Source organism: Drosophila arizonae, chromosome 5 (assembly GCF_054131065.1).
Source record: "Drosophila arizonae isolate 15081-1271.41 chromosome 5, UAZ_ARI_1.0, whole genome shotgun sequence".
Classification (NCBI taxonomy): Eukaryota; Metazoa; Arthropoda; class Insecta; order Diptera; family Drosophilidae; genus Drosophila; species Drosophila arizonae.
The window spans coordinates 11,257,356-11,283,756 of NC_142925.1; the positions used below are offsets into that span (position 1 = coordinate 11,257,356).

Below are 26,401 nucleotides of genomic sequence, written 5' to 3' on the forward strand. Positions count from 1 at the left end.
AACACGATGGTTAAAATCAAATTTACCCTTAAATAGACGACATTTCCGTCCGACAATTGCTTTGCACTTGACCTACATGGGCGACCGGAAATGGCGCCCAGTTCATGACAATTGAAAGGCGGCAGTCGAGGAGCTGTTGCTTTTGTTGTTGTTGCGTGTGGGCTGTGCGGAAATAATTTATCCAGATTGAAAATTGCGTTGCGAATCGTTAGCGGGGGGCCATCGGGCTATCGAGCAGTCGAGCAGTCGGCGGATTAGGACAGCAGTGCGACTTCATTACGGATGCATGCAGGACACACGCGAAACGCTGACAGCCAGCAGCTGGGACCCAATCAACTGCATTATGCCATGAAATGGCATGTGCTTTGCCTCCTGACTGACTGACACCTACTACTACAGCGTGATTCGCGCGCACCCAGGGACACACAGCACGCACACTCACACACATGCAAACACAGCTGGCAGGAAAGTTTTTGGCGTGTGAAGTTGTACATTGGCTCAGTTGGGATTTACGATCCGTGTGGTCAAGTCGTGCTGTTGGCGCTCGAACAGCGCGAGGCATTTAGTTAGTCGCGCGGGGCGACGTCTTCCTCTGCCGCGGGGCTACTGCTACCACCTGGACATGGACAGTGGCCATCGAGCTTTAAGCCCCAACATGTTTACACCCAGACATTTTCCATTTCTGGTTCAAGTGCTGCCGTGTGCCAAGTACTAAAAGTGAAAAGTGAAAACTGAAAAGTGAAACAGCAAAAATGGACTGGAAAGCCAGCGATGGGTAGAGTATAAACAAGACGCTATTCGAATATGTTTATTGAAGGGCACTGCATGTCTGTCCATGGCCTTGGGCGATGCATTCACGTTAACATAATGCCGCATTCATGTCTCCTGCATTACGTATACGCCCTGTGGCGTGACATGCAAATGTTTGCAAAATGCCGCCCATAAATCTATATAATTATGTGTAGAGAATTGCGTGTACTTCTTGTTATTGTTGTTATTCCTTCTCAGTGCCGTAATTGCCAATTGATTAGCATATTTAAATGGGTTTGCGTTACGCCTGTGGCGACAGAGTTAAAAATAGCAAAAGCCTTCAAAGGTCATTTGGCATTGTCAAGATTAGAGCACTACTGGACGGACTAGTTACGAAAAACTAAATTGAAAAGAAAACTAAACAAAAAGGAAACGTAGAACAGGTCGACATTCAAATGCCCTTGCTGCAACTGAACTGGCTAATAAGTTGAAGGAATATGAGCTAGACATAAAAGAAGACTTCTCCTTTGTAAGACCACAGGAGGACTAGATTTGATCATCTGTGTCTCTTAAATCTGGAATATATTCGATTCTCTGGAATATATTTAAGTATCTCGAATATATTCGACGCTCTGGAATCTATTTAATATTCTAGAGCTTGATTCCTGGATTTGTATATTTTGCAAATATTAAGTCTAAAACTACTTGAATTGAAAATCATCAATCAACTTTCATTTAGAATGGCTATGATTTATAAAACAAACTTTCACTTTCCCAAGATATAACCGAGTCTCTCAATATTTGCAGGGCATTTGCATTTCGTTGCTTTGGCACTTTTCGCTTATTTTTCGCCTTTCATTTATTACCTTGAGGTGGGCGGCGAATTGGGTCAGCCTTTTGGCACTCTGTTGCTATTAAAAGTTTTGGGCTCGACATGATTTGGGCGCCTTTCACACTCGCAGCTGGCCGCGCTGCAGTTGCTTGCGTTTGGGCTTGTGTCTGTTTCCGTTTCCGCTCCGCTCCGAGCCAGCGCAAGTCACGCACGCAATTACAGCTGCACTTGACAGCAGACCCTTTCCCTCTATTTTATTTCATTTTTGGCCACTAACAAAAAACTGATACCGAGCCGACGCTGACGCTGAGCACCTGACGGCACGATTTTGATTAGAAATCATAATGCGCTAAGTTGAACATGCGAATTTATTTTTAAGTGAATTTAGTATGCATAACTAAGTTTGGATTGGGCATGGCGTGGTGGAAAGTATTTCAGACGGTGGCAGGTGCCTGTTAGGCAGGTGCATGATTCTGATATTGGCTGGGTAAAAGTTTGCACTATATTCTATATATGAATAGTCAGTGGACTCATTATCATCAATATCAAAATCAATCATTATTATTAGCATGTAAATTTATTATTTTCAATGTCATACAGTATCATGGATATGATATTCATCATAATTATTATGATTAAGTTATATAGTTATACTTTTTCCCTTACAGCTTCTACCACTTAGCGTATACAGCTTTGCCCTAGCTCTCCGAGAATCCTATCATTTATCTTTGTCTAAAAAGTTAGATAAAAGTCTCTTTTATTCTTTCTCTCCCTCTCTCTCTCTCTCTCTCTCTCTTAATCCTCGACTCCCACTGTCTTTTACTTTTCTCTCTCAGGCAAACCCCGTCTCCCCTTGCCGATGTTTGTTTTCTCTCTGTCCCTCAGTGTTTATCTGTTAAGCTCTTTCTGCCTCTGCCCCTCCCTTTATCTATCTCTCTCTCTCTCTCTCTCTCTCTTCGTCTCCTTCTCCCTCTGCCCCTCTGTGTCACTATCTATATCTCTCACAATCTGCTACTCTAGCTCCTCTTAATCTACTGCCCATATATTTATATCAATTAAATGCCATGATATCATCCTAAACTCATTCGCTTCGTTTGCTAAGTCCTCCCCTTCCCTCCCCGCCAGCCAGCTGCCTGACACTCTTGGCATTTGCGCACAGCGTTCCAAGTTAAGATTGATGGTTTTACACATCGGAAGTGCAAGAAATAGCTGCAAATGCATATATGCAAATGCTGCGACCATTAAATATGCAAATGTGCCAGCCATAAATGAGAGCAAGAACAACAGCAGCAGCAGCAGCAGCAGCAACTGGAGCAGCCCCATTGCAACAGGTGGGCATATTTCCATATGCATGCGAGGCAACGGTCAACAGCACGGTGGAGTGGGATGGTGTGGGGTCTACACAGGTGTATGCATTAACAAACTGCACTGCCTCACTGTAATTATCCACTTTTAATGGCCAATTCTAATGAGTCCTTGGCAATTGCAAAAGCAAAACCAATTTCCGCTTTAAGGCATTGCTCATGTGGCAGGTGGGCTAGCTGCACTGTTTATGGCTGCACTCTACGTAATTGACATCTATTGATTTTGAATAGCAAAAGCAGCAGCAGCGGTAACGAATCCTTTTCCTTCTGATTCTCGTTAATATTCAAACAAAAACATTTTCCAATTTGTTGCAATTTGCTTTATTGTCTGTTTGTCTATTAGATGTGTGTGTGTGTATGTGCCTAGCAACACATGCCAGCAGGTGTGCCAAGTTGCTTATGTATGTATGTGTGTTTGTTGTGTGCGTGCTGGCACGCTATGAAAACATTCCTTCAGAGGAGTTCCTAGCTAGAAACTTAGAAGGCGCATTGGTAGTATTATTCATAAGGCGCCATTTGGGCTAAGGCATACTATCACAGCAAATATGTGTTCGTCTCTGCTATAATGGAGTTGGAAGAGTATATTGCTCCATAGTATGTCACCCTCAATCACCTCAATTGGCGCTCCATATGCGTCTCTCACATCCGAATCCTTGACGTAAGCAGCTCTCACCCGTCTGACTTAACTGTTCACAGCAGATTTTTGACTTGCCATCAATAACTCCACATAGGGTATCTCCTAGTTGGGCACGCCGTTTCCTAGGAATTTACCCATAGCATATTTGTGCTTTTGTTGGCATTCTGTGCGACTTAATTTCGATTCCCTGTTATTTGGTTCCAATGGCAACGCCAACGCCAACGCCAAACGTAGCCAAGACTCCCCCTCCCTGGCTGCCCCCACCCAATCCAGAATCGTGATTTTGCCAGGCCAATTTCTGGCTAACAATACATTCCTTCCGCAGTGTCGAGGCGGATTTCAATTGGAACCGTTCGTTCTCGGAGCCAGACCTCGCAGCCAGCCAGAGGCACAGCGATCGCTTCACAATCAAACATCTGCACGAGCATCTCGCCGTCGATGACCTCAAGTTCTTCCGTCGCCGTCAGCCGTTTCCGCAGCACACACACAGCAACGTCTGTCTGTATGATAGCGAGGCGCCAGTGTTGTCCTTTGGCTCCTTGAAGTCCGAGTACCGTAAGCACTATTGTTGCCAGGGCCACGCCTACGCCCACGCCCACCCCCGAACACTGCTCAGGCGTGCCACATCGCTGCGGCTGGAGGGCTTGATGCAGCTGCTGTCGGAGCATCAGGATAAATATCACTGGTATACGCCCGAGGATCTGAAGTAGTAAGCAATCGTCTCTCTCTCTATATATGATCGTAAATACATAATATATGTTGATGTTGTCTCCTTCAGTTCGCGCACATTTCCCGTGCGCAACCCGGAGAACCTGCAGCTGGGTGGCGCGAATGAGCCGGTGGTAATGAAGAGCTCATCGTATCTCACCTACCCCATGGTGGACAGCGGAGCTGAGATACTGCCCCGGCAAATGTTTCGCGACGACAAAGAGCAGCCATCGAATCGCTTGGCCAGCGACAAGTTTAAGCGTGACATAGCCGCCCAGGAGCAGCAGCGCTGTCATCTGCAGATGCGGGCACAGGGCACACAGTACGAGCCAACGCCGTCCGAGTATAAGCGGCAGTTCGTAGAGCAGTTTCCCATCGAGAAGGCGCACTCGATACCGCAGATCAGCAGCATCAAGATGCAGGGCGAGTTCCATGCGGTGCCCGAGTACCAGGACAGCTTCAAGATGTATGCCAACTACTCGAAGAGTGCGCCCATCAAGAAGCACGACAATCTGCGCGTCTCTGGCTCCGAGCAGGAGCAGCGGCCGCCCGTGGAGAGCGGCAGCGACTTGCCCGAGTATCGCGATAAGTTCAATGTCCCACCCAAGCACATGGCCAAAGAGAAGCCCCTCAAGACGGACGATCATTTGCGGCCGCGCGGCGAATTCACCAAGGAGGTGCCCGAGTATTATGAGAGCTTCCGTGATCCGCACATCACCGAGATGCCGGAGCGTGGCAAGGTGCGTGAGCCGTACCTGCGTCTGCGTGGCAAGATCGAATTCAATCCAGAGTATCGCAACAACTACCTGGACTTTCCACGATCGCGGCCCGTGGTGCGCAAGCCCGTCTCCTCATTTCGATTGCCCACCAGCAACAGCAACCAGAACACTACCAACAACAACAACAGCAACACCCCCAGCACCACCACCGCCACCGCCAACAGCACAAGTCCACGCATGGATCGAGAGCCCGCTGCCAGCTGCTTGACAGCCGATGAGCTAACTGCCACACCCGAGTATCGACGCGCCCAATACAATTACCAGCTGCGGGAACGGGACCGAGAGCGTTCACGTGAGCTGATTGCTCCGCCTGGTAATCTGCGCAAGAGCTCGGACTCTTCGCTGGATGCTGCGCAGGTGCAGACGAAGCGACGGCCCGCGCGACAGCGCCAGCTGAAGGAGGCGCCCCCGCCAGCCCAGCCCGTGGTGCCCAGCTTCGAGGATGTGGCCACTGGTGGCGCCAAGAAGCCAGCTCGATATGGACGACGCGGCTCCGTGCTGCAGAATGCGGCCAAGTGCCGTGACAAATCCTCCATCATTGAGGGCAATCCCAAGTATGCCGTGGGCTGTCGCCGTTCCAAGCAGAGCACAGAGAGTCAACAGGATTCGTTCGTGGTGCTGGATGAGCCATGCAAGCCTTCCAATTGGATGAAAAAGACGTGGTATGATTCTTAGGCAAGTTCAACAAGCAATCGCAATTAAATAAAGAATTTACTTATATACAATTATGAAGTATGATATTCCTATAAAGTATTTTGGGTGGGTTAATATATATTCTTCTTCTTTACTAAACGGGGGTAGCGGATATTTATTTTTTCCAGATATATCATTCCATCGGAATGCTTCTCCCATAGATTTAGGGGCTTAGATCTGCATATATAGATGCTCTTCAGATAATAATTTCTCTAACTACTCACTTTCGTATGCATAATGCATAGAGCTCCAGTCAACTAAAAAACCATCAACGATACAAATTAATAGAGGCATACTTAACCTGCATTAACCACTCTCAACGCTTCTCTCCCGCTCCTCTCCCTGCACATTCTCAACAATTGCGCTTGCAAACATAAACAAACCTTGGCGTTCTCCACACGAGACTCATTCAAGCGGTTTTATCTAATCTGCGCCCTAAGCACACATACGCATACGCCCAATTGATAAGCGTGCCCAGAGAGCGTTGCTTACTCATAGGAGCCGTAGTATCATCCGAAATTTCGCATTTGAAACATGTAAAACGCAGTTGAACGAAAACTCGAACGGAAATCACCCAGGATATAGATTGATTTGGTTTCTTTGGATAATATGACCACGGAGCTGGGCCATGCAGCCAGTCCGCCAGGTCACATCCTGGGCTACACGATACGAAGTCGCACTCGCATCTATGTGTCCTACATAATACCCACATGCCTGGGGCTCCTGGTGTACATGCTGCAAACCTCCACCGACCTGGCCCTGAGCTATCAGCACTTTCGTAGGCATGAGCCGGGCTATGGTGCTGGCACCCTGGTGCTGGTGCTGCTGCCACCACTGCTCACCTATGTGCTGGTGCTCAGCTCCAGGGAGCAGCGCAGCAGCGCGAGCGCCAGTCGGAGTAAGTGTATGGGCTGCAGCTTGGGTTTGCTGCAGCTGCTGTTCTTCCCATTCGCCGTAGTCTACAGGTGAGTCATAGATTGACTAATGAAACATTTGAGGAGTCTCTGATTTGCATAATACGCAAACCAGGTTCACCATGCGCTTGTTTTGGTCCGTGGAGGCGTTGTACCATGCGGATGATGACGTGGAGCGTATGAAGTGCTTAGGGAAGGTAACGCAAACCTCCAACATTGAGCTATATCTGCTCATCCAGGCATATGCACAGGCGGCGCCACAGATCATCTTGCAGATGTACCACATGCTCACCCAGGACATCTTTCGCAACTATGAGACAAGTGAGTTAAGAGATTTGCCCTCAATCGGCACATGGTTGGGCTAACTGTCTTCCTTTGTAGCCACCTTGCAGAGTATGTGTCTGGTATTTGCAGCCATTGATCTGGCTGGAATTACTACCACCTATCATCGCATCGAGAGTCAGCGGCGCGTGGGTCGCAACTACCCCTGGGCAACGCCGCAGCAGGTGGAAGCCCAACGCTGCCGGCTGGAGCAGAATGAGCGGCTATGCGGAGAGGCGGAGCGCAGAAAACGGGAGTCGGAGCGTTCAGTGGCCACAAGTTTTCCGCAATCGGAGAAGATCATGGCGAACTTCCATGCCCGTCAGGAATCGGGCAATCAGATTGAGACGTCAGCAGTTGGCAGCCATGAGTTGCACGTAGCTGGACACGATGAAGTGGATAACGACGCTGTGGAGAAGCTGGAGATAATAGCTATGCTACATCCGCCCTCAAGCACTGCTGCTGGCAATGTCACAGACGATGATAAGATGCACCAAGCTCGACCCAAATTGCACTTACACCGCGACGAGCTAAAGCACTTGGATAGCATTGAGGTGCTGGACACAGTGCCAGAGACGCCAGCTCCGCCGCCGCCACCAGCTACAGCGCCAGCAGCGCTGCCCATGCTGCGGCTGCCTACAGAGAATGATCCGCCTGCAGCGCCAGATCTGCGACGCACTGAATCGGATACGGGATACAGAAGAAGCAAACGCATTTCACGTCCCCTCTCACAGTTGGAGACGTTCAAGGATATGCTGCTTGTGAATGCTCAGCTATACATTAAGGACCACGTGCCACGGCCACCCAAAGTGCTCATTGGACGTGTGGATGAGGAGCCCAACTCCGATGAGCGTACGCCCTTGGTGGTGGCACAGACTCCAAAGGGCACGCCCTTGACGCCCAAGGACGTGGTCGACTTCTACTTTCCACGGCCCACAAAGATTGTGAACGGCATCCAGCAGGATGACTTCGCTGGCCGCACCGTTGCCTTCTTCGGCTGGATAGCCTTCATCATAATGCGCATGCTGTCGCTGGCCACCTTCTGCGTCTTCTACCCGCGCGCCTTCTTTATTGTGGTGGGCGTGCACTACGCCTTGATGCTGGCCGCCTTGGCGCTGGAGACGCGCTGCCGTGTTAGCTGGAGTCGCTGTCTGTTCTACTTGCTGCTTGGCTACATTTACATTTTTGTGCTGATCGAGCTGCGAGTATGCTTCAAGAGTATACGACGTTGGTATATCTCGTATCTGGTGCTCGTGCTGGCGGAGAACATAACAATGACAGCCATTTGGTATGGCAACGAACAATTCGAATCCTGGTGGTTTGGTTTCATTTGGGAGTGGATTGTCTACAGCGGCATTCTGTTCCTCGCCACCATTGTCGTCTACTACTGCATACTTCGTCCCAAAGACGTGACGCTCATCGTCGAGGAAGACGAGGCGCCGCCTCAACAGTCAGAGCAGTCGGTTGCCTAGCTGCCTCGTTGTCAAGCTACAAATGTGTTTGCCCTGCCGAAGCATTCAGTCAAACACTTTTCGTTGCTCGCATCACAAACCTATTTACTAAATAAATAAATTATTTTCGTTAGCCTTAAAAAACGCCTAAAATGGATCAGGACGAAAGCTTTCGCATCAAGGGCAAAGGACCCTGCATTGCAGAGCGCACCGAAACGCAGGAGAGTTTTGGAGTACCTTACAGAAATAAGATACTTAGTAACTAACTGCCTAAAATATCAATAAAAGTTCGGTTTAAGTAAGTTGCGACTATATTATTACAGCTACGCGGGCGAATCTCATGAAGAAATTTCTGTGGAAGGAACTTCTAGATGAATACAATCGACAGAATATAGTTGTACCTGATTTGGGACCCAATCACACTGAATATTTTGAGAACTTCTGCAAAGATAAGCCGCCAGAGGACGAGGAGCGTTTGGAATTGCGTATTAACAAATATCCTCTGTATTGTACCACGCCCATAACTCTTTGGAATCATGAGGGCGATCCTACGAAAACTTTTAGAGTTAAATATTCCATAACCAGGCCATTGCAGGAATGTACTGAGAAGTTTGGACAGTAAATAGAAATTCACGTTATTATTTAGTTCAGTTTGAATGTTTTGTGTGAAATTTTGCATTACTATAGCAACGAGCTTATGCGTAAATTAAATACAGTTTAGTTTAAGTTAATTAATAGAATCGAATCAGCAATAACCAATTTTATTTAATGCACATTTAGATATAAAAAATAAATAAAAATTAAATCTAAATTAACGCATAAAATTGTAAATTTAAATTAACGCATAACATTGCCATCACATTAATCGATAAAACGACTAGTTTACATTGCGTGCAAGTGTGTACACACTTTTTGTGTGTGTTTTGTAATGCCATCTCTAATGTTCACAGCTAATAGACAACACTGTCGCTGACGTGTCTGTAAAAAATATCGAAGCTGAAACAGGCGGAGCAGGGCTATTTACTCGTTTTTTATTTATTATCCTATAGCATATAAGGTGCGTTTCACAACGCTACACATATAGGACAATGCTTAAAATAGGTAAGTCATAATTTACCATTATAAATTGATGTCAGAGTGAAGGGGTCCTTGTGTGTGTGCAGCAGAAACGCCGGCATAGGCGCTGTCGCGCTGTCTCGTTCTCTGTCTCACTTGCCGGCGTCGACGTTGACTGTGCGTTTTTGAAACTTGTCCAACACATTTTTCCACAGTATTATACTGATTTTTCTTTCTGCTACAATAGCCTTTACGCTTCTATGTGTACTCTGCGTCACTGCAACGACTTGGAGTGCGCGCACCGTCGATAGCCATTTGGGGCCAAAGGATCTCACCCGCCTGCAAAAAGTCTTTGTTGATGGCCTTAGTTCCAACGATCTACAAGCGATTTTCTTTGCCAGCCTAAACATTGAGACAACTGATGCTGCGACAAAGGAAACGCTCTGCAAAAAGATTGTTACGTTACATACAGAATCCAAACTAAATGTAGGTATAGAAATAGATGAGTTTTTCATTTATTTTAACCTTTGCCCCGCTTGCAGAACTTTGAGAAGGACTACTACCTGATTGGTGCCAACAGAAATTTGCGTTGCTCCACAAAGATCCCTGAAGCACTGTTGTCGAAGGTCTACAGCTCGTTGGATTCGGAATTGGCCACCACACAGGAAATTTACTATCGTTTAGCGACGCACAAAGCACTCGGCGTCCAGGTTAGCGAGGCAGCGCAGGCGAAAATTGTGAAACGCTTGCAGGAGGTGCTGAAAAAGGATGACACGCTCAGCGGTCTGGGCTATGCATTTAATGTGGCTGTCCAGCTCGGCCCTAGTGCCAGTTTCATTGCCGACCGCACCGAGGACGCTATTGTTCAAGCTGACGAAGTTGATGGCCGACTGCTGCAATTCGAGGGTGGACTAAGCATCACCGCCTTGATACTTAACGGCGTTTTTGGTGTGTCGAAGGCTTTTAACAAGCCAGCACCTGTTACAGCTGACCAAGCTGTTAAATTTGCTAACTATTTGCTGAGTCGCCGCTCGGTGCAAACTGCCAAGGGAGCTCATGTGCTAATTGAGGCGCTAAAAACAATCAGCAGCGCGGACAAAGTATCACCCATCTGCATACAGCTCATTGGAAATGGACAACTGGAGGCCCAGTCGCCAACTCTGAATGTAGCAATTGTTGATTTGCTCGGCAAACCCCTGTCGCCAGCCGTGACGAGCCTCAGTGCAAAGATTAGTGTGAAGAAGGATGGCTCTGTGTTGGCAGAAAAGATTCAGTTGGTATCAAAGTCTTCAGACAAAACCACCTATGCGGCGGATTTGAGCAGCCTGAAGCCAGGTCGCGGCATATACCAGGCGGAGTTGAACGGTGATGGCGTTTATAAACAAAAACTGCAATTTAAGGTTTTGGGACGTGTCAAGGTACAGACTCTAGAAGTGGGCATTGCCGAATCCGATGCCAGTGCAGCCACACGTAAGCAAAGCGTCAGCTACCCAAACAAGCTGAAGGATACCCTCACGGCGGACAGCACACAGAAGCTGCTACTTAAAGCGCTGCTAGTCGATGAGAGCACCAGCAAACCCATTGCAGTGCATCAGGCCTTTGTGCGTCTGCATAACCAGGAAACAGACAAAGAGATCATATTCGTAGCTGAACAGGATAGCAGCAAGGCATACAAGTTTGACATGGACGTGGGCAATCAGGGCAAGAATTTCAATTTCCAAAATGGCTTGTATAACATTTATCTGACTGTCGGCGATGCTTCGTTGTCCAACTCCTTCGAGTGGCTATTGGCTGATGTGCAGCTGAAATTTAATCAGCCGGACAGAGGTAAGTGTAGTTGTTGTTCATAATTATTTTATTCGAATTAAATTCAATACTTTCCACAGATGTCAAACCCAGCCATGTGAATGGACCTCTGCCAGAGATCGAGCATCAATTCCGCGTGCCCGATAAGCGCCCGCCCCGCATTGTTTCGGATATCTTCACTGGCCTGTGCATAACGCCCCTCGTCCTGCTCTTTGTCTTCTGGGCTAAATTGGGCATAAATGTGTCGAACTTTACGTGGTCACCCAGCACGATTGGCTTCCATTTAGGCTTTGGTGGCATCTTGGCGCTCTTCTTTGTTTTTTGGCTGCGACTGAACATGTTCCAGACACTGCGCCTGCTCATACCAATCGCAGTATTCACATTCCTCTGTGGCAATCGACTGTTGCGACGACTCTATGCACAACGTAACGCCAAGAATCCAGCTGGTGCTTCATAAGCGACATTACTGAGGGCTTTAAGGCTGTGCTCTATTCAGCATTCGATAATTAGATCAAAATTAGCCAGCGTCAAGAACTGCTAATTGAGGATATGTGTTGCAGTCACACTCTCTATCTAACAAACTATAATTAAAACCAATCTTTAATAAAGCGTTTAGTGTAAGCTCTATTAAAACACACAACCAAGACTTCACATAATACATGTACTTTGGACTATACAATATTGGGGAGAGAATGCACAATAAGGAGTCAAGTAGCACAGTATAAAATATACAAATAAGGTTTAATAATATGTACAAATACGACGACATAACAATCATATGAGAGTTTCGAAATACTCCCGAAGGAAGAAAACAAATAACATTATATTACAAATGGGCCTTCATGAAAGGCTTCAGGTATTTGTGAAACGATTCGTTCACCGGCTCCTTGTTGAGTGGATTCTTCTTAATGGACTCAAATATGTGATCATACACTTTGCCATCATATGCACCCAGTGCTGAGTCCAAAACACGATCGTGCAAATCAAAGCTATCGACCAAAGCGACGGAATTGGGGCGTAATCGCTTCAGACAGCTTTCTAATCGCATTTCCAATTTGGTGACATCCGCATCAGTAAACTCAATGAACTACAATTTGTGCCGGTTAGTAATAGCACTTTCTCGTATATCTTAACTAGATAAGATAGTGTCTTACTCACCCGTAAAAAGTCACCAATGCGGTTAAGACACGCATCGACGAGGTAGAGCTCCAGCACCACCTTTAGCACGTCAGCCAGAGCCGGCGAAACCTGTTTCGAAATAGCCGTGAGCTCTGTGTACGCGGTTTGGGCCAAGAATGCGCGTCCGTGTAGCTAAAAGTCGACTTAGATTTAGTATATGAATGAGCCATATAATAATTATTATTCCTGCTTACATCTGCGGCGCCTGTCAAGAAGATGCCACTGAGGTTGGCGGCCACCTCCGTACTGTGGCCCTGTCGGCGACGCATTTCGATCTGTTCATAGGCGACCCGTGTTTTGCTATAAACATAATATTTAGATTGAATTACATATAATATTTTTATGTTTATGGAAATGCACTTACTTCGCTGCCACAAATTGGAATGCCTTCACGATTGACTCCAGCGTGCAATCGAAATTAACAAATTTTTTTAGCTTGATAGCTTCGTTGATGTAGGCCACGGTTGGTACCAATTTCTCCCCGGCCAGCGCCTGGCCATAGACCTTGACCAGATAACGCGCCGTTTGAAGCAGCATTACCGTGTTCTCGCCCTCGTACGTACAGACAGCTGTTGTCATGCCATAGATAGCGGGGAAATTTGAGCAGTCCATGAAGCCATGACCGCCGCACGAGAGACGGCATATTTCCACGCCGGCTGATGCATCAGCGCTGCAAATGGCTTTTAGACAACAAGCTAGCGCATGCATCTCGGGCAGGCGCTCCAGGTTGCCTTGCTCCAATTCGCCGGAGAGTACATTGTACATGTTCCATATAGTATCGCCCGCTATCTTAAACACAATTGCCTTGGATATCTGCGGGAATACCTTCAGCTGTTGTGTCGTATGGTCCATGATCTGAGGCTCTGGCTCCTTGGGATCAATGGGACTCTGTCGCCGAACTGCGGAATAACGTGTCGCAATGGTCGATGCCTTGGCCAGGCTGTGAGCAGTGTCCCTGATGAGCACACAACGCACAAACATCATGGTGCCATAGGTGAGAACACTATTCTTGGGCGCCACATAGGTGCCATCGGGCAGCACCTGTTGGTTCTTCATTAGCATGTGGTTCAGCGGCACACGCACATTCTTCAGGCCCAGATAGCCATTGTTGACACCCTTCATGCTCAGCTTGGTGCCAATGTCGCCAATGTCAATGCCTGGCATAGGCTGATGCGTTTCCATGTCTCTGAGCTGCACAATAAACGGAGCTAAACCACGGAACTCGCCCTTGGTGTACAGCTGTGCCACCACAACAGCATAGTTAGCCGTGTGACCCACTGCAAATATTCAAGTTGAAGTCACTCGATATAATCTATCTAGTTGGGAGGCTACTTACAGCCGCCAGGCCACCATTTGTATGCAGTCATCGTCGGAGTATTGATCACAAATTCTTGCGTGCTGGCATCGTAATCAGCGCGCGTTTCCAAGCCACGCAGGAAGGTGCCATGTCCCAGCTCGGTTTGGGCATAGGTTCCAATTATTTCACAATCCCAAGCCTTGGGCAGCCACTCGACCTGCTGTTCCATAGTGCCCTAAAAAGATCAATTCCACATTAAACCAAGTCTTAATTGAGGCGAAGCTAACTCTAACCTGACCCATAATTGTGGGAACAAACATGACGTAGTGAAGCGACATGGGATTGCCCTCCTTCAGCAAAGCAGCGCCCAATGAGCCGCCAAGCAGAGCACTGTTGAAAGAGCATATCAAATATATCAATCATATGAATAATAATATAAATATTAAAATACTTACGCATATGTATCCACGCCATCCTCGCCATCAGCACGCAGCTTTCGTATCTTCTCGCCAATGACACAGGCTTTGCGTAAACTGTCCTCATAGAGCTCCTTGTGGGACATGTATGATGTGGGCAGTTTATCCATCAACGCAGGATCCTCGAGAAACAATTTCTCTGTAATTGGTAGTTAAGTACATAAGTACGTAAGTAGTTTATCTAGCTTTCAATTAATCGTATACTCGAGCTACTGGTATTTTCTATTATTGGCTACAAGCGATTAGTCCAAATTGAATGGACGTATGTAGATAAGGCTTATCAAAAGAACGCACGATTTATAACATTCTTAACTACTCTTGAGTAATATGAACTATGTGACTTGAAAAGTAAACTCAAAGTCTACCAATTATCGCTAATGAAAATGTACGAAATCGATTTAGTTTGGGATGCTGTCACTTGAACAAAGTTCAATAGCCTTGTTTACATTATCAGTCTCACAGTTCCACTTGTTGCATTTATGATGCGATACCGATTATTAAGTGTAAAATTTGCATAAATCGTTGAGGTTAAATACCGTCGCTGATTAATTATGAATGAGTAAAAGAGAGAAGATACCGATCACAACAAAGACGCCAAGAGGGCCGGTCAAGGGTTGCCCGAAAAGTTGCCAAAACAGGCACATAGCGAAAATATATAACCTGTCTGTTTAATTAACAAGGTTCAAAAGTTAACTTGACAACAACTTGTTTATTGCGCCATGTTTGTATGTACATATCGCTGTTAGCTCCCATTGTATTTGCTTTGTCATGCTACTGCAACAGCAGCTTAACTGCGACTTACCACTGAGCAAGCTAGAGACTCGCTCTTTAAGTCTAGCTTATAGAAAAAACCAGTTAATCGCACTGAGTAAATTTTAAAGTACGCTTAAGCGCGAGTCGACTTACCCAAGGCTTTCTTCTCTTTGTATTTCTCAACGCCACCAGCCCAAAAAATTGAAAACTCTTGCGGATCAAAGGTCGCCGTATTACGCTCCTTTTGCAAATCTGGATTAACTTCCAATGCAGGCATTTTGTTTAATATATATCAGCAACAACAAACAGAAACGGGTTCAAATCAAGTTTTATTTCTTAACAATTCTCTCTGGCATTTAAACACAAAGAAAACTTTCACGTGTGTCTTCTACGACGAGCGAGTACTAACTAAATATATTGTGGAGCCGACCTCAATGTGTATTGGCTTTTGAAAGCACAGTTTATGCATACGGATGTTCGCTCGAATCTTATCTGCTCGCCTCAGTGAACTTTAACCGCGTGCACTTTGAGAAATATAGATGTATGTACTCATTTTTTTCGTCAACTTCTGCGAAAGATTATTGCCGATAGTTGTAGTTAATCAAGTTTTTGTTGTTGCGCCATCTGAGCGGATACTCATAATCTATTGTTGATAAATCCGTTATTGTTATTGTGTTGAGCCTCTTTGTTTGTGTACAATCAGCTGTTTGTCTACAGGGCTGGAGCGTGAAATACTGCGCATACAGCGCTGCCAGACTGTTAAGAAATTCAAATGTATCAACAGTTCGATTTTCCGTTACTTTTATTTACTTGAGTTTATTGACTAATTTTTTACAGCTTAAAACACTATTCTAATCTTTGGCTTAGTAAATTACATAACATACATACATACAGCAAATAGAATAAAATCACGATTTTAATACGATTTTCGGCTAGAGAACATAGCAATATAAATGTCTAAAGGCTATTCGCCTGACTGCTGGATATTGTAATGCCCCGCTGATGTTGTGCCAAACCAGAAGATTCATAAGCACAGCAGCCATTAATGGAGCGTGACTGGTCCAATTGCAAACCCCCCATTTCAGTGGGATACCAATGCGCTTCGTGTAGCTGGCCATAGTTAGATTCGACTGCCATCTGCGGCTCATTGCGTGCAGTCTTGGGATACGCTTGAATCTGTGAATTCTGCCAATCTATGCGCGTAGAGCTGAATGTCAGGTTGGAATTGCTGTGCCGATTGTGACCTTGTTGTAAGTGCTGATGGAACTCAAATGGCCAGCTCTGTAAAATTGATAAATAATTTCCAAGTGAGAACTTTAATACTGGATTCAAACTACAGTCTCAAGTATGATATATAATGAGTTGTTAAGGGGTAACCGCACACAGCTATAAATGGAACAATATGACGACAGCGACAGCGCCATTGTTTGTTTATACAATTTTGATTGTTTTTAGTGGCTCTTTGAATGAAATGTTTTCATAGTTGAACAATAACATCGTCATTAACGTATCTATAAAAACATAAACAGTCCAAAGACAGAAGACACTCATCGGCAGCCTGGGTTAACCAATGGGTAATGCCTTGCAATGGTCTCTCTCTCTCCCTCTTATGTTATCTTTTCCTTTACTTCTCACTCACTCTCGCTCTCCCTCGCTCTCTTTTCTGAAACTCCCAGCCCTCAGCCAAAAGGCGGCGCGTGCGACTGAGCTAAATTAGGGTGCCGTAGCTGCTTAGGAAGCTACGCTACGATCCTGTCAAATGCAAACAAAACACTGCCACCATATGGGCACAAGACGCCGCCCGAATATAATATTTGCTCAACAATTTTCACGCATTCAACTTCAGTGAATGAATAAACAATTGCCTGTATTCGAATTGGTAGAATTTTTATAAAATTTTGTGGGTTATTCCATAATAGAAGCAAATAAAGCATAAGGGAATATGCAACTATACATAATCATACTTTGAATATAAGAAAAGTTATACCTCTCTTTAATGAAAGTCTATCTGTTTTATAGCCTATATAAAACCAATCGCCCAGATAGGTGGAGACTCTATACGATAGCATATTTTAGAATTTAAAAATACAACTAGATACCACAAATATTATATTTATAATACATATACATATTTTCAACCTCCCTATTCCTTTGCTTGTTCACCGATTGCTGTTGTTCCCTATCTCTTTATAGGATATTTACGAATTGAGCAGTCTCTAACTATAAAATGCTGATTTGCCTTAATTACATACTACGGACTATTTAGCTAAGACTCGACAGAGACGACAGTTTTCCCCTGCATGTCATTCATTCACTCTTTGGCTTGGCTTCAAAGTCGTGCATCTTTAAAAATAACAAGAAATACTGGCGAAGAAATAACCAATGTTCCTCTCCTATGCCGCACATCTCGAGTCGCTCGCCACGACTAGGCGACGGCGACGACGATGGCGATGTCGATGCCTCCGTGCGAGTCTGTCACTCATATTTAGTATTTTTGAAATTCACAAAAGTATCTGATTACAGGAAAGCCAGACACAAACTGAAATCACAAAATGTGATTTGTTGTACTTAAAATTGGTAAGGAGGTTGGAAAGGGGGACTCTACACCTACGCAAGGTATAGAAGTACTTGAACAGATGTTGCCCAACAGAAAATGAATATATAAATATATGATTTTAGATTATGTTTGTACAAAAATGCTCAAGCAGAGGAGGAAAGGAAATATTTTCAAATTATATTATAAAGGCAAACAATTGACCTATGAATTTACCTACTTGAAACTGTAAGAGTAATATTGAAATATTGCAATTAAAAATTTGGGGCTTTTATAATACTACCATATCAGATCACCTCAGATCATAGCCAGATAATTACCAATGTAAATGGATTGCCGTTACAGCTCCTAATAATAAATAATATTCGATTCATTGATATTTTAATTGGGTTAATTGCGATCTGTCGCATGTCTGACAAGAAACCGAATGAATTTTGAGCCTATCAACGCCGTCTTTCATAACTGAGCGCTGACACCTGTCACAAAAAGACGCGGTCCAGCTGCAAGTACCAGCAGCTAAGATGCGTGTATAGAAATATGTATATATTGTAGACATATATGTACATATGTATAGGTGTACATCGCATTGCCAATGCAACGCTAAGTGGTGCCACTGACATCACTTATACGCTCCATAGCCGCAGGCACTGGCACAGGTCGAGAAAGTTAACAGAGTTTGCCGAGTGAGACTTACCATGCCGAGTTGTCCAGCATTATGGAAATTGAAATTTGTCGCTGTGCCGCCGGCTGAACTGGCACAATCTGCTGCCAGATTTCGCGTATCCAGCGCATCGGCTATGGAAGCAGCGGCAGCACTTGGATTGGCATTCGGACTACCGCTGCCTGTCTCGACGGCGTTAATTAGCTGCTTAATGTAGAGCGTGGCCAAACGTAATGTGTCCAATTTTGAGAGCTTCGTGTCCGGCGGAATGTTGGGCAATTTGGTCTTCAAACGTCCATACGCACTTGACAGCACTCGCATGCGCATACGCTCCCTGGCATTGGCTGCATTCCGTTGCACCGGCGGCTGGGAACCTTTGGGAGTTTTTTAGTTGAAGATTATTTAACATAGATAACTCCCAATTGTGCTTACTATGCGAGCTGGCATCCTCATCGAAATCATCGTCGTACAATTCCAGTGGGCTGGAGGCGCGCTTTTTGCGTGGCATTAGATAATCTCTATTGCTTTCAATTATAAATTTTCCGATAACTCCACACACAATCTTTCACAATCTTTAAGAATTATTTACTTATTTGAGAGTCTAATTTCTCTAGCGCGTCTTGCTTAAGATCGTCTAGTTTGAACCGTCTCGCAGCACTTATAAAACACATCTGAATATATCGCTCGGAACATCTTCCTTTTTACACACTCACTCATTCCTCTCGATCTCACTCTCTCCGATCTCTTGCTCTCGTCATATTGCCTATTTTTGGCACTTGTGGGCGTGCCCCTGTTCCGTAATAGTTCTCAGCGGCAGCTACAATTGGTGGAAGCCGTAAACACATGGTGCGATCTCTGCTATCTCCGTGGCCGAGGGCGGCACGAGATTGGTCCAGCTGGTAGCTGCTGCCGTTTCCTTGTTTACGCTAGCCAAATTGAATCAATTTGTGTTTATCGGGTACGTCTTATATTCTGTGGCTCCTTACGAATATGTTAAGGATGCCCAAAGTGAGCCCAAAGCGTGCTATATGCAGCAGCTGGAACCACCTGGTACTAAATTTGATAGCGTTGCCTAATCCACTCTGGAGTTTGATCTGGATACGAATGACCCTGACAGCCCACGCGCCACTGACATAACGTGAAATGAATATCAAGTTGATCCACTTCAAAATATCTCTGAATTGATGCAACATTTTATTTAAATTATTAAATTGTTTATTTCGTTTTTAATACATCTTTGAATAGATTTAAAGAATCAATAATTCAAATTGCTGATTTGTATAATAATTTAAGAAATCTTATAATCGTCAAAAAAGAGAAGTTTTTCTCTACAGATCTTTCCATATCTTTTGAGTCAGAAGATATCATACATATATAAATATGAATGTTTTCTCTTACATATCGACTTTCACAAGTCCAACCACCGCATGGCACTCCGAAGACATTTTTACTATGGTAGTCCAAGAAAGCAGACATCATGCGACAGGATCCATAGCGGAAGTGTAGATTAGGTATTGGGCGGATGTCAGGCTGTGGAGCATCACATGGAGTGTGAGCAGATGGCAGACGAAATGTGGTTAACCTTCTAAGGTGACCTCCAGTCCAGATGAATGCTGGCTCCAATCGAAGAAGAACTCAACAAATTTATTAGGAATCTAAGGATCCACTACATATAAAGCATACCACTAAATTACAGTCAATATATATACTACTATGCATTTGATACCCCCATAGGCCGCAATTAAAACCCAACTAAACTCTTCCTAGAAACTATCTGCCCAGCTGGTGAAAGGTTGAAGCCTCTTCTCTCTCTCTCTCTCTCTCTCTCTCACTCCACCCCTCTCTCTCTCTCTCTCTCTCTCTCTCTCACTCACTCTCTTTCGCTCTATGTCAGACGCGTAGACAGACCCATTCAAGTGCCGAGGGAAAGCAATAAATTATATTGCACTCGGCTCAATTGTTCGGAGAAAGGAGATCGGAGTACCCATAGACTGTCTGCCCGAATGTCTGCGGTTAACAGTTCAATTAATTTTGTTATGCAACTATTATGACATAATGGGTGAGGTTCCTCGAAGCATTTTCCCAACGTCTCGTAATACAATATGAGACGAGAATGCAGCAGACACGCTGTCGCCGTACCTTTAGGCTGGTTCTAGAATCCTTAGGATGGACATTTGAATTATGGGTCAGAGCGTAAGCAGTTGTATTTAATTATCGTACTCCAAGATTAGCATCCATCTATGCCCATTCCCTAAGAAGTAATTTTTGATTTACAAGTAGTATAGTTCTTTACTCAAAGGCTTTTTATAGCTTATCTAAGTACACGTTTCTCGAATAATATATGTACATATATATATAAAATACTGTGATACTGAATGGAATGACCAAGGTCTCTTCTAAGCCGCATTAACTTGGCCCTGGGCAGGTTCAATGGTGACAGTCGACGCTGTATTCGATGTGTCGAAGTGGGAGGCGATCAGCTCTTCCAGCTCGTAGTTAAACTTAAATATGGAACGCATTTCAGTCTTGAGACGACATACGACGCCAGCAGAGCCAATATTCCAGTTCCAGCAGATCATTTCACAATCAAGTGCCTTAAGATCGCCGTACAGTGATATTATATTCTGCATAAGCAATTATAATGATATTATTTAAAATTTAATTTAGTTAATATAAAATACTATTTAATGTACTAAACTTACCATAGCCACTGTGTAATCAATTGAATTAATTTCCTGACCCTTGATCACCGCCAAATGAACTTTACAATTCTGCTGGTTAAGATAAGCCACAACTTTCTCCTTCAGGTACTCGGCAGAGGCATAGTCCAGTTTCTGCTTGACATCGACCAGGGCAACTTCGTGGCCATTGATCTATAAAGGGGAAGGTTAACATATTTAATAAAGATAATATGATATAGGATATCTGCTTACCTTCTCAAGCGTTATGAGCACTTGTGGTCGAGCGCTGCTATAGAGTATATAGACGAGATTGGCTATGATGCCACAGACGATGCCATACTCCAGGCTCCAAAAGAGACATGTAACGATTGTCACCACAAAGGGAAAGAGATCGCGTTCTACAGAAAAGATTCATACATATCAAATGTGTTGGAAATAGGTGTGGTCCTCCACTCACTTTTAGATCTCCACATATCTGAAATCCTCTCCAGTTCCACTAAGGATATCATCGCTGCTATAATGAGCGCTGCCAGCGTCGTTTTGGGTATATAGTAAAAGGTTTGTGTGAGAAAGGCGAGCGCCAATAGCACAAGGGTACCCGTTACAGCACCTCCTAGGGGAGTTCTCACCCCGCTGGCATTGTTGACGGCTGTGCGGGTAAAGGAGCCGGTCACCGGCATGGAAAGCACAAAGCTGCCCATGATATTGCACATGCCCAGGGCAATCATCTCCTGCGAGGCATCCACGATTTTGCCCTTGGCTAGATAATTATAGCAAAATTATAATCAGGCAGAGTGGAACACTTTGGTATGTACATACAAAACGCCTTGGATATAGCCACAATCTCGAGTATGGCTATCATTGGAATGGATGCCAAAGATGCGCCCACAGTGCTTATCATGTCTGCGAAGGAGACGTACTCTCCATCGACAGTTGTGCTAAACGGAGGCAATCGGAATGGTGGAACTCCCGCTGTTATATTGCCTGTCACCCGGAATGGCTGATTGCCATCTCGACTGAGTATGTAGGCCAGGAATGTGCCAAAGATGACAGCCAATGCATTGCGCGACAGGGAGAGATACTTCCAGACCAGCCTGTTGCCCCACTTGATCTTGGTCAATTGCTATTGCAATTGCAAAAGAGCAAGATAGATTATATGAAAGCAAGACAGATTATTATACATAGATTAAAGATTAGTGATTACAATTACCTTCATGAGCAACAGAAAGATCAGAGTCACAACGCCCAATAGGGCATCCCAGACTCTGATCGAGGGCAGATGCGTGAAGAAATGTTTCCACGAGGGCAACAAATCATTCGAAGGGCCTGTCAAAGAAGAGATTCAAGACTTTCGATATCATTCCTATATTCGTTATACCAAATAGAAATGCTAGAGTTTCTATGCTGACTAACTAAACTAGTGTTAAATATTATATAAATTGTTTATAATTCCGTAAGTTCCGTCTGCTCTTCACTGGGAATATAGCTATAACGCACAATGCAATTGACTCGATTGCACCTTTGAATGAATTGTTGATATTTGAATTTGAGAAGATAAGTTCAGGCTGTAAAAGTACCCGACGTACTTCCTGGTCTCCGTTTCTTATCTCTATCTTCGGCTGCAACTCAGCGAATTGATATTGCAATTATCATATGCATATTCTACATGAAAGAGTCTTAAGGACTACACAATTCCCTACAGTTGAATTCGGCACTTGATATTTTCACAGATATACGAGCTGCCATAATCATCATAATAATCACCAATTCGGAAAGTTCTCAGCTGATTAGACGATAAGAAATTGGGAAATTTAAAGCTTACCCTTGAGGCCAACGAGATTGTTGATCTGAGCGCTGCCAATGGTTGTGGCTGCGGCCATCGTAAATCCAGTTATAACCGGAATCGATATGAAGCGCACGAGCACGCCCATATTTAGCAGTCCCAACACAAGAATAATCGAGCCCGCCAAGAAGCAAATGAGCACCGCATAATCCGGACTAATCGTGGCATACTGATTGACCATCAGAGCCATAATAGCAGTTGTGGCTATCAAAGTGTGTTAGTTAGCGGAGATTACAATCTGATTATGGATATCTATTGACGACTTACCAATGGTCACATCCTTGCAGGAACCAAACACAATATACGTAAAGCAGCCCATAAAGGCCGAGTAGAGGCCGTATTGGGGCTCCAGGCCCGCCACTACGCCATAGGCAATGGCTTGAGGTATTGTCGTAAGTCCGACCGTAAAGCCGGCTATGAAATCCTGCACCAGATATGCCGACCGATAACGAGGCAGCCAGCTGATTATTGGAAATTTTCTGGCAATTGTCGAGGGTCGGCATAACTTGCGTCCACTCTCTTCGATAAGCGTGCCCACATTCGGCAACTGCTCATGGTATAGATTCTCTGCAAGTCACAAATCCATTAAAGTCTATAACATGTTTACGATCCGGACCCCTCTATTAAGTCATAAATTCAAATGATTCGAAAATCTGACCTGGTAGCAACTGATTTGGACAACATTTACTGGAGGCCGCGACTAAAACAGAGATAAGCTTGTTTTTATTTTTTAAATAAATGCGGTTGCTTTTTTTTTTTTTTTTTTTTTTTTTTTTTTTTTTGCGAATAAGTCACGTATATACTTATCTCTCAGTGAATAAACAGAAATCTTTCAAGCTCGAATTAGAAAGTGTTTGAACAGCTATTTATAGTACAATTTTTACTATTATATATATATTGTTATATGACTTTTGGGGAATTTCATGTACATAGACTTCGAGATAAAGCTCAATTGAACTTGAATTGCAGCTGGTATAATGCACTATAAACACATGTTATTATTATACATATTTAGCAAACACTTCGATTGCATTTAAGAAGTGATCTATATTAACTTAAGAACAAAAATATTTGTATTAGATTTCCTATTGATTTTTTTAAGATGAAGGAAAGCTGAATTTTATAACTCAAACTTAAGATCTTGATATTTAAATTGAAATTTCACACAATATTGTCGCATCGATCCATTGAGAGATCTGTCTTTTGTTATTCAATTTAGCTGAATGATATTCAATTGATTGCCGCACGCTTTCTAACCAGCCGTGAAATAGCCATAAACAACAATAACATGAATCGGGGAATTTTTAATTTTCCCCGCTCACCTGTTGCCCGCATTTCAAAGGCAATAAAATTACCTTCATTATCGTCGGCTCTCATAACTTCGTTGCAAGCTCAACGATTTTACAAGATTATTCACGTCTACTTATATATATTGATATTTTATTTCTCTGCTTCAGTATCAGGTTCGGTGCTTATTTCCGCGTTAAGTTACAATAGTGAAGCGAACGTTCGCTCAGTGCGACGCTCCGGACTTGAATGACGCGCTAATCGCTTCCTCGCGGGCTCGACTGGGCCCAGACTGTGTGCAAACACATACACACATATGCATAGTCGCACACTCACACACACATATGCACACTCATAAGTATTATATGATTTGCGATTTCGATTATCATCTTATCGCTTCATAGCGAATTACAATATTATGAGCCGGCTGATAACAAGAATTTCAATACAAAGTTAGCTTAAAGACAAATGGTAATTAAGTTCTAATTAAATACAAATTACTTTATTTATTTAATTCGATTACAGTCTCGCTGCTCTGCCAGATCTTGAGATTGTCCGAGTTTTGTAGAGCGCCCGTTGCTATCAGATTCAATTTGGGATGACAGTCGGTGCTAATGACCTCATTTGTGTGCGCGGGCAGCTTCTGGGCAAGCTCCTTGTTCTGCAGACTCCAGATATACAGTGAAGCATCTTCGCTGCCCGATACGATCCACATGCCAGCCGTAACGGAAAAGTTTACGGAGATGCAGTACTTGAGATTCATGTGACCCTTGTAGACGCGCAAGCATTTCGGCTTCTGAAAGTTCCACAGCTTTATCTGACTGTTCAGATAGGCGGCGAGTATATATCTGCCATTCGGGGCAAACTTCACATAGCCCACCGGGGAATTGTCTTCGTCGATGAGCGTCTTCAGCACTTGGCAACTGATGGTGTCCCAAATGCGAACAAGCCCATCGAAGCTGCCGGTCACAAAGAGAGACCCGTCACGATTAAAGTCTACAGACGAAATGGGATCCATGTGGGCGAGGATCATATTCAGTGCCTTGCCGTTGCGCACGTCCCACAGCCGTACGGAGCAGTCGAAGCTGGTTGAGGCTATCAGATTCGACTGCGGATGGACGCTGCATGAGAACACATATCTATTATGGCCTATGAATGACTTTTGGCACTGGCCAGTGAGGGGATCCCACATCTTGATGGTCTTGTCGTCGCTGCAGCTGACTATGAACTTGCCATCCGGCGACCAGGCCACATCGTTAATGCCCAGTGAATGACCTGTCATCGTATTGTGCAGCTTAGCCGTATCCACGTCCCATATATTGAGTACGCCATTAGTCGATGCACTGCTTAACCACTCGCCACCGGGAGAGAAGCGAACCGCTGTAGTCTGACGCGTATGTCCCTCGAGCGTGTACTTCAGATCATACCCCGGCGACACAACCTCGATTTTATTGTTGATTACAGTCTTCTCCTCGGTGCTGGGCTCCTTAAATGGCAGCGGCATCTTGAAGAGCTGCTCCACACTGCTGTCCGCTGGGTCAACACCGGCAAACAAAGTGCTTGGCAATTCTGAAGGATCTGCATAAACCATTTCAGCTTTCAAAATATCATCTGGAATCGACATTGCGCTTTTGCTAATTATATCTTCAATGAAACGAATTTGCAAAATGTCAAAACTCGACAGTTGACGTTTAATAAAAGCTCTGCTGGTAGGCTTCTGCCTAACTGAATTTCAAATTGTGACAGGACAACACATTACAAGCTGATTACTTAGACACATGAATTACCCATAATATTTCATATGTATATATTCAGAATAACTTTTGATACAAGAGGCTGTCTATAATCAATGATAAATTTATGAAAACAATAGAAGTGGCCCACTATTATGATACGGCTCGCAGTTATGAAAACGCTTTTGAAGTTTTTATCAAGCAGGGCTACACTAGAGCCTTTTCAGTGAATTTTATATAAGGATGTGGCAACGCTTAACGGGCAGAGCAACTTGGGATGTGTCTTTTCACAGGCGGATGCTCTTCTTTTGGAATGCAGGGCTGCATTTTTAGCGCCTATTAATCGAATTTCACGTTAAAAAAAAGTCGTCAAAGTTCATGCTCCTTGAAGAGTCTAGCAAAAAGTTTACAAAAGGAACGTTTTAATATTGAATATTCTGCATCCAATTTAAAGGTGTCAGATTTCCAGTTACTTTCTCGCAGAGGCCCCGTCTGATAAAAAACTCATAAATGATATTCAGAGCTATGCAAACAATCGTAATTAATTTGTGGCGGGTGACAGCTTGGCCGACTTGTTTATCCAATTTGTTGGTAGTGCCGCGCCAGACATGTTAACAATACATTAA

At 44.4% G+C, this 26,401-nt stretch overlaps 8 protein-coding genes across 9 annotated transcripts; 4 read left to right on the forward strand and 4 right to left on the reverse strand.

Moving 5' to 3' along the window:
* Positions 1–127: 127 nt before the first annotated feature.
* LOC108617169 (uncharacterized) lies at positions 128–6,077 on the forward strand. The gene is made up of 3 exons (XM_018012878.2): positions 128–775; positions 3,909–4,292; positions 4,362–6,077. The coding sequence occupies exons 1-3, from the start codon at positions 753–755 to the stop codon at positions 5,743–5,745; spliced, it is 1,791 nt and encodes a 596-aa protein (XP_017868367.2). The 5' UTR covers positions 128–752; the 3' UTR covers positions 5,746–6,077.
* A 155-nt stretch (positions 6,078–6,232) lies between these two features.
* LOC108617520 (uncharacterized) lies at positions 6,233–8,593 on the forward strand. Its single transcript, XM_018013335.2, has 3 exons — positions 6,233–6,728; positions 6,793–6,998; positions 7,059–8,593. Exons 1-3 carry the CDS (start codon positions 6,373–6,375, stop codon positions 8,468–8,470), a joined length of 1,974 nt encoding a protein of 657 aa, XP_017868824.1. The 5' UTR covers positions 6,233–6,372; the 3' UTR covers positions 8,471–8,593.
* On the forward strand, positions 8,463–9,189 carry LOC108617522 (uncharacterized). Its single transcript, XM_018013336.2, has 2 exons — positions 8,463–8,707; positions 8,773–9,189. Exons 1-2 carry the CDS (start codon positions 8,602–8,604, stop codon positions 9,069–9,071), a joined length of 405 nt encoding a protein of 134 aa, XP_017868825.1. The 5' UTR covers positions 8,463–8,601; the 3' UTR covers positions 9,072–9,189.
* Positions 9,190–9,377: 188 nt separating this feature from the next.
* OstDelta (oligosaccharide transferase delta subunit) lies at positions 9,378–11,951 on the forward strand. The gene is made up of 4 exons (XM_018012840.2): positions 9,378–9,550; positions 9,753–9,991; positions 10,048–11,332; positions 11,392–11,951. The coding sequence occupies exons 1-4, from the start codon at positions 9,538–9,540 to the stop codon at positions 11,766–11,768; spliced, it is 1,914 nt and encodes a 637-aa protein (XP_017868329.1). The 5' UTR covers positions 9,378–9,537; the 3' UTR covers positions 11,769–11,951.
* An 82-nt stretch (positions 11,952–12,033) lies between these two features.
* On the reverse strand, positions 12,034–15,712 carry ACOX1 (acyl-CoA oxidase 1). The gene is made up of 8 exons (XM_018012839.2): positions 15,170–15,712; positions 14,243–14,402; positions 14,081–14,177; positions 13,827–14,022; positions 12,855–13,767; positions 12,685–12,790; positions 12,470–12,622; positions 12,034–12,398 (listed from the first exon to the last, which is right to left on the reverse strand). The coding sequence occupies exons 1-8, from the start codon at positions 15,291–15,293 to the stop codon at positions 12,138–12,140; spliced, it is 2,010 nt and encodes a 669-aa protein (XP_017868328.1). The 5' UTR covers positions 15,294–15,712; the 3' UTR covers positions 12,034–12,137.
* Positions 15,713–15,914: 202 nt separating this feature from the next.
* HLH54F (basic helix-loop-helix domain-containing transcription factor HLH54F) lies at positions 15,915–20,372 on the reverse strand. Its single transcript, XM_018012841.2, has 3 exons — positions 18,664–20,372; positions 18,265–18,605; positions 15,915–16,297 (listed from the first exon to the last, which is right to left on the reverse strand). Exons 1-3 carry the CDS (start codon positions 18,737–18,739, stop codon positions 15,974–15,976), a joined length of 741 nt encoding a protein of 246 aa, XP_017868330.1. The 5' UTR covers positions 18,740–20,372; the 3' UTR covers positions 15,915–15,973.
* A 121-nt stretch (positions 20,373–20,493) lies between these two features.
* LOC108617506 (sodium-independent sulfate anion transporter) lies at positions 20,494–24,328 on the reverse strand. Of its 2 annotated transcripts, XM_089471154.1 has the most exons (10): positions 24,111–24,328; positions 23,414–23,455; positions 23,023–23,322; positions 22,735–22,959; positions 22,123–22,238; positions 21,732–22,035; positions 21,370–21,672; positions 21,165–21,310; positions 20,934–21,104; positions 20,494–20,855 (listed from the first exon to the last, which is right to left on the reverse strand). In XM_089471154.1, exons 1-10 carry the CDS (start codon positions 24,130–24,132, stop codon positions 20,628–20,630), a joined length of 1,857 nt encoding a protein of 618 aa, XP_089327280.1. In that variant the 5' UTR covers positions 24,133–24,328; the 3' UTR covers positions 20,494–20,627. The 2 variants fall into 2 exon arrangements, with proteins under 2 accessions (XP_089327280.1, XP_017868808.1); XM_018013319.2 differs by lacking the exon at positions 23,414–23,455 and having other exon boundaries at positions 24,111–24,325.
* Positions 24,329–24,517: 189 nt separating this feature from the next.
* Positions 24,518–26,320, reverse strand: LOC108617507 (WD repeat-containing protein 5). The gene has a single exon (XM_018013320.2). It carries the CDS (start codon positions 25,664–25,666, stop codon positions 24,545–24,547), a length of 1,122 nt encoding a protein of 373 aa, XP_017868809.1. The 5' UTR covers positions 25,667–26,320; the 3' UTR covers positions 24,518–24,544.
* Positions 26,321–26,401: the final 81 nt, after the last annotated feature.

Excerpts from the sequence above, each read along its gene's own strand:
- LOC108617169 (XM_018012878.2), top strand. The coding sequence starts at position 753 with ATGGACTGGAAAGCCAGCGATGG. Across the intron at positions 776-3,908 it reads GACTGGAAAGCCAGCGATGG|TGTCGAGGCGGATTTCAATT; the intron begins GTAGAGTATAAA and ends TTCCTTCCGCAG. Across the intron at positions 4,293-4,361 it reads ACGCCCGAGGATCTGAAGTA|TTCGCGCACATTTCCCGTGC; the intron begins GTAAGCAATCGT and ends TGTCTCCTTCAG.
- LOC108617520 (XM_018013335.2), top strand. The coding sequence starts at position 6,373 with ATGACCACGGAGCTGGGCCATGCAGCCAGTCCGCCAGGTCACATCCTG. Across the intron at positions 6,729-6,792 it reads CCATTCGCCGTAGTCTACAG|GTTCACCATGCGCTTGTTTT; the intron begins GTGAGTCATAGA and ends TACGCAAACCAG. Across the intron at positions 6,999-7,058 it reads CTTTCGCAACTATGAGACAA|CCACCTTGCAGAGTATGTGT; the intron begins GTGAGTTAAGAG and ends CTTCCTTTGTAG.
- LOC108617522 (XM_018013336.2), top strand. The coding sequence starts at position 8,602 with ATGGATCAGGACGAAAGCTTTCGCATCAAGGGCAAAGGACCCTGCATT. Across the intron at positions 8,708-8,772 it reads TTACAGAAATAAGATACTTA|CTACGCGGGCGAATCTCATG; the intron begins GTAACTAACTGC and ends ATATTATTACAG.
- OstDelta (XM_018012840.2), top strand. Across the intron at positions 9,992-10,047 it reads ATACAGAATCCAAACTAAAT|AACTTTGAGAAGGACTACTA; the intron begins GTAGGTATAGAA and ends CCCCGCTTGCAG. Across the intron at positions 11,333-11,391 it reads ATTTAATCAGCCGGACAGAG|ATGTCAAACCCAGCCATGTG; the intron begins GTAAGTGTAGTT and ends TACTTTCCACAG.
- ACOX1 (XM_018012839.2), bottom strand. The coding sequence starts at position 15,293 with ATGCCTGCATTGGAAGTTAATCCAGATTTGCAAAAGGAGCGTAATACG. Across the intron at positions 14,403-15,169 it reads CAAAGAGAAGAAAGCCTTGG|AGAAATTGTTTCTCGAGGAT; the intron begins GTAAGTCGACTC and ends TACCAATTACAG. Across the intron at positions 12,791-12,854 it reads TTCCAATTTGTGGCAGCGAA|CAAAACACGGGTCGCCTATG; the intron begins GTAAGTGCATTT and ends TTATGTTTATAG.
- HLH54F (XM_018012841.2), bottom strand. The coding sequence starts at position 18,739 with ATGCCACGCAAAAAGCGCGCCTCCAGCCCACTGGAATTGTACGACGAT. Across the intron at positions 18,606-18,663 it reads TGAGGATGCCAGCTCGCATA|GTTCCCAGCCGCCGGTGCAA; the intron begins GTAAGCACAATT and ends AAACTCCCAAAG. Across the intron at positions 16,298-18,264 it reads ATGCTGGACAACTCGGCATG|AGCTGGCCATTTGAGTTCCA; the intron begins GTAAGTCTCACT and ends TCAATTTTACAG.
- LOC108617506 (XM_089471154.1), bottom strand. The coding sequence starts at position 24,132 with ATGAGAGCCGACGATAATGAAG. Across the intron at positions 23,323-23,413 it reads TCCAAATCAGTTGCTACCAG|AGAATCTATACCATGAGCAG; the intron begins GTCAGATTTTCG and ends TGTGACTTGCAG. Across the intron at positions 21,311-21,369 it reads AGATATGTGGAGATCTAAAA|AACGCGATCTCTTTCCCTTT; the intron begins GTGAGTGGAGGA and ends TCTTTTCTGTAG.
- LOC108617507 (XM_018013320.2), bottom strand. The coding sequence starts at position 25,666 with ATGTCGATTCCAGATGATATTTTGAAAGCTGAAATGGTTTATGCAGAT.